Source organism: Varanus komodoensis, unplaced genomic scaffold (genome assembly GCF_004798865.1).
Source record: "Varanus komodoensis strain SLA01 unplaced genomic scaffold, ASM479886v1 scaffold7_3, whole genome shotgun sequence".
Taxonomy (NCBI): domain Eukaryota; kingdom Metazoa; phylum Chordata; class Lepidosauria; order Squamata; family Varanidae; genus Varanus; species Varanus komodoensis.
Genome location: NW_025336480.1, coordinates 11,612,113 through 11,626,117, shown reverse-complemented (window position 1 = coordinate 11,626,117; position 14,005 = coordinate 11,612,113). Strand labels below are relative to the sequence as shown.

The 14,005-nt window shown below is 38.8% G+C and overlaps 1 protein-coding gene across 4 annotated transcripts in view; it reads right to left on the bottom strand.

Annotated features, from left to right (window-relative positions):
• Positions 1 to 3,434: 3,434 nt before the first annotated feature.
• Positions 3,435 to 14,005, bottom strand: part of SEC24A (SEC24 homolog A, COPII coat complex component) — a 50,116-nt gene continuing 39,545 nt past the window's right edge. For all 4 annotated transcript variants that reach the window (XM_044454227.1, XM_044454229.1, XM_044454226.1 and 1 more), the window contains 7 exons: positions 13,775 to 13,885; positions 13,288 to 13,463; positions 11,869 to 12,006; positions 10,541 to 10,645; positions 10,320 to 10,412; positions 9,322 to 9,425; positions 3,435 to 6,992 (listed from right to left, as the gene is read on the bottom strand). In XM_044454227.1, coding sequence (XP_044310162.1) covers positions 6,878 to 6,992; positions 9,322 to 9,425; positions 10,320 to 10,412; positions 10,541 to 10,645; positions 11,869 to 12,006; positions 13,288 to 13,463; positions 13,775 to 13,885 — 842 coding nt within the window. In that variant the 3' untranslated portion in view covers positions 3,435 to 6,877. The remainder of the gene's footprint in view (positions 6,993 to 9,321; positions 9,426 to 10,319; positions 10,413 to 10,540; positions 10,646 to 11,868; positions 12,007 to 13,287; positions 13,464 to 13,774; positions 13,886 to 14,005) is intronic.

Here is a 14,005-nt window from a genome sequence, read left to right as displayed (position 1 = left end):
TGCCGGCCTCCTGTTCAGACAGCCTTGGGCTAAGTAGGGGTAATGATCTGAATTCAATTCCTCAATTCAGGTCAGGGTGTTCACTCCCTTAGTCACTCATTCATGCACTAAGGCTACACAGTGAAAAAACAAGTTTAGTTTAATAGAAAGAAGTGTAAGGTACACTTATTTCTTGGCTGAACTTAGAAGCAGTTATAATAATTACCACCCAAGTAACTGAGGTAACTAATCTGGCTTCCTCTGTTTCTGAGTGGCACTCTAGATGCTTTGCCCTTTCTTCCCCAACCCAGAATGGCTGTTTCACAGCCTGGCCCAGCTCTCCATCCCTTGTCCACACTCTGAGCACTGTGCTTGGCTCTGTCCTTTTGGGGAGCAAAAGACAGAACTTCACCTGTCCATCACTGTCATGCTTGCTTCTGCAGCAGCACATTTAGTAAATTTTTGTGCCTTCTCACAACTCCTGAGGACTTCACATTAAATCCCATGTTTTTTGCATTCTACTTCATCTCTGCTCTAGTTTACCAAGCCTGATTTCTGGCCTTTTTGCTGTCCTCAGTCCTGCCCAGCGATGTCTTTAGGTTACCTGAAGGAGCGCTTATGTCCATATATGCCCAGCCGGCCCTTGAGATCAGCGGGAGAGGCCCTCCTCCGGGAGCCCTCAGTGAAGGAAATTAGGAGGGTGGCTACTCGGAGGAGGGCTTTCTCAGCGGTGGCGCCTAAGTTATGGAATGCGCTCCCCAGAGAGGTCCGCCTGGCGCCGTCGTTATTTGTTTTTCGGCGCCAGGAGAAGACCTTTTTATTTAAGCAGCATTTTAAATGTTAATATTATTGAATTTTATTCGGCCAGGGCGGCTTATTTTATTTTACTGTATATATTTTAATTGTTACTGTTTTAATGTATTTTGTATTTTATTTGATGTTGTAAGCCACCCCGAGGCCTCGGCAAGGGGCGGCATAGAAATGTTTTAATAAATAAATAAATAAATAAATAAAATAAGCTTGCAACTTTGGTAGACTCATCCATAGCTATACAAGTAAGGAATGTTGCATATCCAGCTGCACTACTGTATGTCCTCTGTTGCGTAGATGTAGAAACTTTTATGACCAGAGAAAAAGATCTATGCATCGTATGCTTTAGGTATAAGGCATTCGCAGGTAGCAATTATATTTCTACTACACTTGATCACCCATGGTTTTTTTTTAAATTAACAAGACATGCAGTTATGGGACTGCATCCAACACCTGCCAGCAAACTGGACACCATAGCAGAATATCCCCCTGCCTACATGTGCCTCCGAAATCTACTCCAGAGAGTGCAAGCATCCCCCTATGGCTATTTACTATGGTTTGAAGTCAGAAGTGTTTTACAGCAGATGAAATGCCCTTTCCAGTTATGCAAGGTTACCTGCCTGAACTCTGGCAATTCCCCCACCTTTCCCCATGCTGTTTGAAAAGGTCCTTTGACCTTCATGCCAGGCTTTTGGGAGGGGAGCTAAGGAGGCTGTTACAGGAAGAAGCAAGGAAAGCCCTGTTTTCTACTTGCTCTTCTCCGGATCCTGCCACTGTGTTCCTTACTCTAAAGTGCATATCAGATCATAGGTGTAGCAACACAGCAGCTACAAAATGCTGCACAAACATATACTTGCTCATTTTTCTCCTCTGTTCCTCCCCCTTTAAATAAGGGCTTTGTGTCAAAGCCTATACCATTCCTTGGGTTGCATTCCCTCTTTGTACCTGGTGTAGGCATTTGCTTATTAAGTGCCTTTCTGTGTGCACTTATGCTGCACTAGTAACATTATGTTGGCTATACAATGGAAGTTAACTTTATACAGAGTCAGATGCTTGGTCCATTTGGCCCACTATTGTTAGCACTGACTGTCCGCACTGGCTGTACACTGACTTGGTGGGTTGAATGGGGTGGTAAGCAACAGCTAAGTCCTAATAAATTTGAGAAACTAAAGGACCCCCAAATATATGTGTGATACTGCCATCTCTAGTGCAAAACTGACAGTGCTGGCTGTTGCAATGGGTTTCCTGGAAAATGGGTTTTCTGGAAAACACCAGTTAAGTTACTGGTGTTGCACTAGCACAACTGTCCTAGGAGCTTTTAACCAATCTATCCTGTAGAATCATACCTAGCCTGTGGGAGTTTTCATTCAGCTGCCTTCACTTCCTAGGGAGGGAAAATGCTATCAACAACTGAGTAGAGGCAATGAGCATTTTCAGTCCTCAGTAGAGATTTTCATCCCTCTCACTTTTTATCCTGGAAGGACACACTGGCTATGGAATTCCTCTCCACCCCCACCCCCAAATGAGCAGTATGGATCAGCTCAGGAGGGGGACTGGAAATCTTCCCCAGTCAGGAAATGCTGGAAAAGGTGTGTATGTATGAAAATAAAGCACTGCTTAAGCGTGAACATGGCAGGCACACCTACTTTTGACTCTGGCCTTAACCTCTCTGGGATTGCCAGGAGCAATCCAGCCCTTGTGCTGAAAAAGCTTTCCCACTCCTGCAGTAAGAGATATATTGATAGCAGATAAAGTGCAGTTAACCAGAGCAATGTGCAATACGTAACTGATTCCAGAGGCATGCAACACCTATAGTAATTCCCCTCTAATAATCAGTTATGCATGTTGGACAAACCAGGAGGAAGGGGTTCAAGTTACTGTAATTTATGTGCCTGCAATCTGAAGAGAAATTAAATACTAAAGTTAATGGAGAAGTACAAAGAAAAAAATGCACTGTTACTCAAAGGCTATTCTGTTGACCTTTTACACAGAGTATTCAGGAGATTCCACAAAATACCTGGCATGATTTCATACAATGCTACTCCGTATAGTTCTTGAAGTTTTGCCATTTGAAAAAAAAATGTATTCACCTTATACTGGTTAGAATTCAATACCCATCCAGACATTCTTAGGCAAGTTAATAGACCTTTTAGCTTCATTGTACTGTCCCTCCCAGCAGAGCATGGAAGCGTGATTATTTAACCAGATAATGTCAGCACTTAAATCAAGTACTATAATTTGATTGAACTTCTAGAGTTGTGTAGACCAACAAGCCTTGATGTTTAATTCTCTAAACTTAAATGTCCTTCTGTTTATTTACTCAGGAGTCTTGCTTAATTCTGTGATGTTTTCTCCAAAATATGCATACCACTTGCAGCACTATTCTTAATAGTGCAAGAATAGTTCTTCTTGCACTATTAGAAGAATCAATAGCTGTTAAAGAGTTTGTCCAAGATAAGAATGCAATGTGTTTATCTTTCAGTCCATACAATAGTGGCACAGTATAAAGGTAGCAACAAAGACTTATCATTAGGCCGTGTTTGGTTAAGCATAGAAACACCTCTTAACCTAAGATTATTTCATCCACCAAGTGTCTAGATACTCTCTGCTTTTTTTTTTATAAAAAGGACTGATGAAGTTCTATGTAAGCTCTTTCAATTAATTTTATTGAGTAGCCAAATTTGATAAATTAGCACAGCTAAAATAAGCATTTGCATGTGTTACAAATGACTTTTTACAGGAATAAAACAGTGAAAATTACAAACTGTAAAAAGGGGAACAAGTAAAACCTTGCCTCCAATTCAGAAGAGCATGGTTTACAATTTCACACTGAAGATCAATGTCTGAGTTCAGAAAACAAGGATTAATATTACAATATTTTACACTACTTTACAAAATCAAATTTACTATAGGATTTAATCTGTAACTGGTGAACAGAGCTTTGTCACATTTGATGGTCCCTTAACATTCTGATTATATTCTCTGTTAAATTAACTTTTAATAAAAGAAAATGTCATCCTTATTATTGCAAAACAGTCAAAATTGATTCAAATATGAATTACAGGAAAGTAAATGCTAATTAAAATTCTGATGCATGACTAAATTTAACATACTGATCATACCAAATTGTTTAAGGTCTCAAACTAGAAAGAGAGAGATCATTTGCCGTGGACTGCCATGCTAATATGGAAGCTTCAGGGACACTCTTGCCTGGTTAAATTGTTATGGATCTTAAAAACAGCTGTAACTTAAAGTATAGCACAGGCAGTTTTACATGTGGGTCTGCCTTGCCATTCCTATTATTAAAATCTTGCATAATACAAGTTGAAACAAATACCAGTTTTTCCCATGACAAGGAATAAAATTAGAAAATTCAATATTGCAAAACAGAATATGCACATTCCTAAAACAATTCTATCCAGATGGCATAATGTGCTAACTTTAAATATTTTAAAGGGATGGAGGTTAGGGATGTATTCTTGAAATAAGTATTTCTCGGGCTAATTTAAAGGCTGCTATTATAGCTTACATAAGTTAAGCCATGTCTGCCGCACCCCCATTCCAAATCAAAGATCTTTGTATACAGGAGCATACTTGGCATGGTGCCACACAAAGGAGACCTCTCAAGCTTCATACCAATCAGCTGTTCAGAATTAGGGGCATGCAGCAAGGAGAAACATGTATCCAGTAAAGGCACTGGATGTTTTCCCCATGCACAGTATTTGTTTACACAGCTGCACAAATACCTGGTCCAGAAGGCTTAACTACCCACAGAAGACTGTTTCTGTGTGTGAATCGCTGTTGCGACTGAGAATATTTGTTTATAAGAACCGTATTCAAATATAAATATTTAGGCTTAGGATGCATTGTGAGGCACTCAGTGGATGGTTACCATTACTCCTGAGTGTACATCTCATTATAATCATATGCTTCTCTGTGGATTACTATTGCAACAAATTATCATTAAAAAGCTAAATTAAAACTTTAAAAAGAATCACACCAGCAATAAGGTACTTCAATTTTGCAGATTTCAACAGGCATTTTAATCCCTTTTCAAGAGAGAGTTCATCCCTCTCTCACATGAAAGTAACAATTCTATAAGCAACTTTTCACAAATCACTCTGACAGGTGAATAGATTAGCAGGCAATGAATAAGGTTAGAAGGATATATGAGTTGGTATTCCAGTTCAAAAGGTTAGTTTCTAAACACCACAGTTCCTTACAAAACTTCGTGCTTTTTCAACTGTAGGGGGTTGGATCCAGATTCTGTGTTCACCAGTGGAAGGACACCATTTGCAAAATGGGATTTCTGCCTCCTTCCTTCCCCCTGCAGCCCGCACATGACCTTCAAATCTGATATGATGTCCTTTCACTAATAGAACCAAGGCTCTGGATCTAACCTGCAATGTCTATCCATGCCTGCCAACAAAGAAATTTTAATCACTTACAGCTGAACAAAAGTAATAGAATATGATTGCAAAGGATAATTCTGCACAAGGAATAATGCCAATCTAGAAGTGTACAAGAAAAATATTTCCAATTCACTCTTAGAGGAGCAGAATAAGGTAGGGAAAGTAGAAATCCATGGCAGCCACAAGTTTCAATGCTAAATCATGTTATTAATTCAGGTCATTTTTGTGGTAACTTATACAGACATATCTGTATATAGACATACATACACTAATACTATTTTTGTCATGATTAGATTCACAGTAGTTTCCAGTAATTAATTTTTATTCTAAGTGGCAATAACTATGCAGTATTTGGGCTTCTTGCCTATTAGGGTAGGATATCTGAAAACATTTCCCATTAAAGCCACAAAATATTTGCCTCCACTTTTCTATCTCCCTCTGCCCCCAAAACTTTTAAATAGCAACACTAGTACTATTTAATTAGATGTTCCTCTGGACTTCAAATAGGCTACTCAACACTGCTTCTAACAAGATGAGAATTCTGGTAATGAGTGGGCCATTTCCATAGGCCAGAAATTCATAGGAGTCCCGAGACGCCACTGGGAGGCTGCCCTCTTCACCTTGCTGAAATTGCTGCAGACTCACAGGAGTGTGATTCTGCTTGTAAATCAGGCACAGTCCCTGCACACCTTGGTTCCTTGCAAAATTGCTGTGATATTTGCCACAGTAAGAAACTGCAAAAAGCCACCCTTGGTTTAATTTCACAAGTACACATTTTTATAAAACCATGATCCATTTAAAAAAGTGACTTTAAGCAAACAATCCATAAAAAGATCATGACATTTGGTTGAACTGTCTGTTCCCCTATTTACTTTGAATGAATTAAGACTAAACACATCATATTAACATCAAAAACTGGGATCCATGTTCACCATTTTTGCAGCTGAAATTTTTGCAGGCCATTGATTATAATTCTCATTGGACATAATGCAATTCATTGTTCTTTCAGATACTAGAATACTGAAGCATCCTAATGTTTTTAAAATGAATTATTTCTTACTCATTTTCAATTCAGATAGACCATTTCCAAGTTTACTCTGTCCTGCTCATCATCATCCATTTTAAAAAGCACTGGAAGCTATGTTCACTTAAAAATGCAAATATTTTGTTCACTTCACAATGAATTGTTTCATTGCTCCTTTAAAAAACTATTTTAATTAGTAATATATTGTATAATCAAGACAAAATAGTTTCCCTGCAACTCAGTCTTGGGAGATTTTAATTCTAGCAGCAAAACAAAGCCAAAAAAAAAAAAAAACCCAAAACAAAAACAAACAAAAATAAAATTAAACATATTTTGAACAAAATTCTAGTTTATAAAGATTCATCTCTTCAGTATCACCTTATAATTCATGCCGCAACTACTTACAGTGAAACATTTTGCAGCAAATTAAAGGCATCCAACATGTTCAAATTGATTTTAATTGTTTAATGTACAACTACACAATAGTGTACTTGTGATTCTGTGGTCCTTTATTTGCTTTTTTTTCTTGGAAAATCACAGTGAGATTCTTGTCAACTGCATCAGGCCAAAAAATTAATAGGAGCATTACAAGCACAAGTGTTTTCTCTGCAGGAACGTTCCTTTGAGTAGATAAACCTTCTACCAGAAGGGCTCATTTATTCACTTGCTGCTGAATATGTAAAAGAAACTCATAGTATGATAATGCAGATTCTGTTCTGTCTTCTATCATGTTTTGTAGAAAACTTGGTTTCCATGGACTTTCATCCCTTCAAGATAAAAACAAACAGAATTTTGAGTAAAGGAAATGTTTATATTTAATGCTTTATTCTGAAGCAAAACTACTTGCAATAGGTTGGTCTGTACAATAATGACAGCCCACAATGGTTTAGTTTTCCTGCAAGAACTCCCACGACATGCCAAGCACCGCTTCTGCATGGCATTTCCGGGACCCCAACTTGCCATAGGTTGTTGTCATTCAAACCTAAATGGCAGGAGTTGTTTGGGGATTAGAAAATATGCAACAACCTGGCTGGCTATGTGCTACCTCTACTATTGGAGGTGGCATACCAGCATACAGTACTTACTGAGGAGCTTGGGCAGGTGCAATTTTTGTGCCCATTCTGCCTCAGGGATTTTGGAGACATCTGGTTTGCCCCTACATGAACAGTACTGGACTGGATGGACCATTGGTCTGATCCAGAATGGTTTTTATGTTTTCATAGAAATAAACTATTGCTTGTTTTAGACTTATTTTAGGGTTGTGTGAGGTTTGTCTAACTCTCAAACAACCCCTGTTGCTGAGGTTCACCTGACAACCACTGACAGGCACCCAGCGTAATGCAGTAATTCTTGCAGGTAAACTAACCCATGCTGAACTGTCATGCAGACCAGGTCAGTGTGAAAAATGAAAAAAAAAAGTATGATGCAGCTGCAGGATTTCTAACATGGGCTTCCTTCTGGCAGCATATTTCACTTTTGAAAGAACAGCACTGGTTGCCAAAGCATCACCCAAACGTAAGGTTTTCTGGCTGATGTATAAGGCTCTAAAATACTTGAGACTAGATTACTTTATGCATAACTTCTCCCCTTATTGTTCTTTGAAATCCTTGGAATGTTTGATGGTGCTGCACATTTCTGAGGTTCACCTTAGCAATACCAGAGCATTTAGTGTTGCAGCATCTGCCTTTCAAACATGCTCCCAATTGCCAGACTAGCACATACAGTTTTGACTTCTAGACATCTCCTTAAGACTTCCCTTTATATGCAATTTTTCCCTGTAACCCATCCAATCAGTACTTGTTTTATTGTTTATTGTTCTATCTTACTGTTATATTTTAGTGTTGATGTTCATAGTAATTTTGTTGAGGAATGTGAAATCTGAGACAGTCTAGCTCTTCAGCAGGACAGCATGCAGCAAAGAGTTGAAACAGAATGTGTTGCTTGTGTGGAAATTTCATTGATGCTAAAATAAGCAGTCTTGAAAATCAGTACTGGGCTTGATTACCCCTCACTGTTCACATCTCCTTCCCTCTCTTTTTCTCTCTTGCCATATGAAACCCAGAACTGGTTCACAAACAGCAGCAATACATAGTCATTTAAACTTTGGGTTGCCAGGCATAAGTAGGAATGAATGAGCTGCCTCTAGCACACTCCTCACTTCTGCTCCTAATTCTAAGCCCATGGTTGCCTACTTTTTAAGTTGTTAGTGTGACAACTGAATCCAGTTTAGGGATTAAACAACTCAGAATCAACCTACAATTTGTTGTTTTGTCCCTACACGATACAGAGTGTGCAGGTTCAGATGTCTGCTAACCACCTATGAATACTATGATTGTTAAGCTGTTAGTTAAAGTGAGAGCACACTGAAGGCAGTATGCTTTTTCATTTCCCCTGAGCACCAACAATTTCAATCACAAATTGGTGCTATGTGCTAATCAGGTCCTAATGTCTGGTATTAGTATTTTTCTTTCATCAGGCTTCTGTAGACATAACACTGGCTCAAACTTTCAGCTGCAATTTGTGGGGTAATTATTCAAGACAAATTGTTAACCCACTAATTAGCACATCCTGTGGGGATGTGTGTTGCACATTCTTGCTGGTTTTCAGCAAGAATCTACAAATGTCATATTCATTTGTTGTTTCTTTAACATCTGAACCCAGGAATATATGATTGTTCTTGAGTTAACTTGGGCTTGTTTAATCCACGAATAAAGATAAGTTAATTTAGGGTGGTTTAAGCCAGGGATAACCCCAAATTTCTAACTTTGGGCATCAAATAAACAACCTACAAATAAGGCATTTATCAGCTTTACTGGAAACCAAAAGCAGCTCACAGAGCATGCATTTCTGTAATTTGTTAATTGACCCACAAATTGCCACCAAAAGCCACCATTATATCAGAACAGGGTCAGTGAATGTACCTTGTTCATTCTAGCTCTCTGTGCCAGAAGCAAGCAAAACTTTAATTGGTTGGGACATGAGGTTGGGGTAATCTGCTATTCAAATAGAGACAATTGCTCTTTTTCCAGGTAAGTAGTACCACAACCTTTGGCTTAATCTGCATGCTGAAGTACTTTACTATAAAACACTTCTTACCTTAGTATATACAGTATAGGAAAGAACGGTCTTTGCTCCCTCAGCCAAGAGATAAAAGCACGCAGTCTAGTAGATTCTGCAGTGTCAAGTTCTGGAAGATGTGTCTGTCAAAAAACCATGATTTCTACATTCAAAACCCAGTGCAAAAAACCCTATGGGTTGATTTGGTACACCCCAACTCATTTCAGGGTAAAGGAAAATAATTCTTTTCCCACAACATTACTTCAGAGAATGCACTGCTGCTATCAATAACAACAACTGAGAGGTGTTCTTTTGCATGCCCTTCGAACTCCTTCAACCTCTCTACTCTATTTACTATGAAGGAAAACCAGTCATCCAGGGTCTCAAAAGATCCATCAGGCTGTTGGAGCATTCATATAGTGAGAACATCCAAAAAGATGCACTTTCTGAACTGTCCCTTCTTTTGAATCAATTGCTAGCTCAGTAGTAGTAAGTAATTCACATATCTAAATACAAATACAGTGTGGAAAACCTGCTGGCCTCTGCCTGGTGCCGTCGTTATTTGTTTTTCGGCACCAGGCAAAGACCTTTTTATTCAAATGTCAATTTAACTGTTAATACTATTTATTTTATTCTTCGGCCAGGGCGACTTATTTTATATTGTTAACTTGTTTTATATTTTTATTGTATAATATTTTAATTGATATATTTATGAGCCGCCCCGAGGCTTCGGCGATTGGGGCGGCATAGAAATTTTCTAAATAAATAAAATAAATAAATAAATTAAAAATACAATAAACATTTATTGGAGGCTACAATTTAGCTCCCCTAAATGTGGATATATAAATTCAGGCAATCTCAAGTAAGGTTCCCTAATCTCAAATGCTATCTAAAGGCCCAAAGAAGTGAATGAAGTGAATTCTCTGTAAGACAATCCTGAAAACCACTGTTATTTACACAGCTGATACTGTAACGAAGATGTCTTCATTTTCTGTTTATTTCTGAGAAATCACAGTTCCTTTTAATTGTGTTCTTACCATATTGTGTGGTATTGATACGTAGTTTGGAACTCCAAGGACATGGCTGATAAAGTTTGGTCCACAATTCCTCCCAACCCATAAAAACATGACCTGTAAAGCCAGACAAAAAGCATTAACCTCTGAATTGTGCATCAATTTCTGAAAAATGACAACTATTAAGGTTCAAGGAAAAAATGCTACATTTAACAGATGGTATGAGTTCACAAAAGATAACTTACAGAACCAGCATCCATAAGGTAAGCACCATCCCTGTTTATCCTCTCCATAGACAGCTGGAGAATGGGTGGCTGAGGTATTGTTCTGTCATTGACGTTGAGTCCTCCCTAAAAGAATATACAGATTATGCACAACAGGCAACTGACCAGCAGATTGTCTGACAATGGGAAAAAACGCTTTAAGGAGCGCAAAATCACTCATGCGCATATCCAAAAAGCTGAGGAAAATACCCCCCCCCCCAATAAATGTCAGAGGAAAACTCTATTGATGGGATTAACAATCTACAAGGCTTTGTTGGAGAATGTGTACATCTTTACCACGTTGCCCATTTAATAAATGTTTATTTAAAGCTACCCAGAAAATTGTAAGCTGACAGTGTGGATTTTCCAAGAACTAGTTTGCATGCAGTTTCAGGAATACATATATACAAGTTAATTTACAAATTACTATACAATGCAAAACTCCTGTTCCTTCCAGCTGGCACATGCAGAATTTTGCAGTGGCCCCCATGTAACAAAGCACTGAAAATCCTAGATGCAATCATTTGTATATTGGAAACTATTTTAAGTGCCAAATGCATGACTATCCACAACACAGGCCACACCTGCTTGTTAATGATATTATTGAGGAATTGTATATAAGGATTCCCATCCAGGGTCTTCTAATCCTAAAATCTGTTGCAGTTTGTTCAGCAATCCAAAACTTAATATATATACCCTCCCACTTAATCAATGCAATAGATTATTTAATGTTTAAACTTGACAGTTTTATGAACACAAGCTGAAGTAGTTCATAAAACTTAATATCCAGATCACATGATATAGGCATTACAAATACCTGAGCCCATACATGGAAGGGACCACAGAAACGAACTGAAACCAACATTAGCATCAACATCTTTTTCTCAAGAACTGAGGTACATGAAGCCTCTACGTATCAAGCCAGAGTGCAGTGTAACAACAAATAGTTTCCAGGAATCATATAAACAAGGCCCTGGACAGTCACTGCACACACGGATCATTCCAGATTAGTGTGTCCGGAGCATACAAACCAAACTGGACAGGAGTAGAAAGGGGAAAAGTCCCCCTGGTGGCCTGGGAAGTATGAAATTGCTAAAGACTCTTGTAGAATGCTGTCCTCTGCAATCTGATGCTTCCCCAATAAAGCACACATCTGCATACCTGAATTATCCAACTAATGGAAAAGCAGCCTTGTGCTTTTTATCATGATTAAGGTTTTTGGCAGAGCTTATTAACTGTTCAGGGCAAAAGACCTAGGGACAGAAGGATACATGCAGGGTTTACAGGAGAAATTTAGAATAAAAGCATACCTCATCTGTGAGATTGTCAATTCTATACAGATTGGGATGCATCATAAGCATGAGGTACGCTAAAGGTTGGTTTTTCACTTGACACATGGTAAAAATGCGATCATCTAAACGTGCATTAGTCCCAGTTTGGAATGCTTTCTGTGAATAAAAGTAGTAATATTAAAATTTATTACTCAGAATGTGGAGGGCAGAGGAAGATGAAACATCTCATATGGCATACACATTTCAAGAATCATGAGTGGCAAACAAATATTTTATGACTAAGTCTACAAGATGTATTGGAAGGATGGAATTGTTGCTGTGTCTAACATTTAAATTATACTATATTCTCTATATTGTAGACCAGGGGTCCTCAAACTTTTCTACCAGGGGGCCAGTTGAAAGGTGCTGGAGCTGGGCAAAGGCCGGAAAGGTGGTGCCGGCGGTGTGCGCGGGCTGGCGAGGGGGTAGGGGTGGTGTGCGCAGGCGCTGAGACGGGGCACACGGTGAGGGGAGGCAAGTGCACGAAGCAGCGGCTTGCTCGCTTGGAGGTCATTTTCTCTGAGTGAACAAACCGCTGCCTCCCCATGCATGGGGCGAGGTGGCTGGCGGCAGGTGCATGCGCAGGCGTGGCGGGTCCAAATGGGCATGACGGGCTGGATAAATGGGCATGACAGGCTGGATCTGGCCCCTGGGCCGTAGTTTGAGGACCCATGTTGTAGACACATCTGGCTAGCTAAACTGATACAATTAAAAATGTGACAACAAATGCCAGTTACATCAATGACTAGGATGCAAGGGACTACGAGCTGCACAATTTCTGCTCACACTTTAGAGCTTCCTAACAAAACTTGCCAGAAAGCTTTACCAGAGCGTGAAAATTTGTAGGAAAGGTAAATGAAGAGACACCCAAGGCAGTGCACGGATCTACTGTGAACAGAGAAAGCTGCAGAAGCTGGCTTACACTTAAACATATTTGGATGCACACAAATTATGTTTGTATTCTAGCCATTAAGCTGTCAACTTAATTTCAAACATGGTAATCCAGAGGTAGACATAAGTTGCTTGTTTCATTTATTTTCATAGTAAGAATAGCCTTGTGCCTTATTTTAACTCTAATGCAGTATCTGCCATGACTATGAAGATACTGGAGGAGCAACTGAAAAAACTCTATTAATATTTTAAATACCAATCTAAAAGTGTTTATGGTATGGTTACCTTCCTCTTTAAAGACTGCAATGATAAATATGTACCAGCAGGTTTTACTGGAAGATAAACTGGAAAAGAACTGGACCAACCCTGTCTACTTCATCAGATTTCTTCAGATTATACCTACCCAAAATGTTAACAATATGAAATTTAACATGATCACAAATTTTATGAGTTTGTCTACATAATCTCTTTAGCCTAATTTTTAAGTAAGTTTCACTTTGTTCTTACCTGTTTTAAGAGAGCCAATACGTATAATGGGAAAAGACGTAAAGAGACAGGAGCCATGAGACCCGGCTGCTGAATGGTTAAGACAGAGGACCGGTATGCAGACAGGGAATCTATTACGGCATTCACTAATGCATCTCGAGCATCACTCAGACTAGCAGAAATTGACCGGTCAACAGCTGGGGGAAAAAACAGTATGTCCTAATCATAATTATCAAGAAAACTGATCCTGATTTTTAAAAAATCACTCTACAGCTGCTTAAGTTTTCTTTCTCCCCTCTCACACATACACTTCTACCTATAATAAGAATGTGCCACATTGATTCATTCTTCTAACCTCTTAAATGTACTGTGCCAGAACAGAGTATTATGCATTCTATGTCAATCTCAATTCACTGTTACTTCCAATCTTTCAAGTATAATATGATAATAAAATATTAACTGTTCACAGATACTTTGTAACCCAAGCCAACAAATCTTAAGCACCTACCCATATTGGCCAAAAGTCCTGTAATAGCTTGCACATCAGCTCCCAGATATACATCACTTAACTGGCTCACAACAGGTAAACATAATGTGTGGACACGAATCCTCCTTTCACCTGTATAAAGAACAAAGGAACCCATAGTTTCTGAACAGGATTTCATGGAATATATCTGGCTTATAGGTCAAGTACTATCACAAATGTAACAAGTTATATTTATATTTTTTGCTTCAAAAT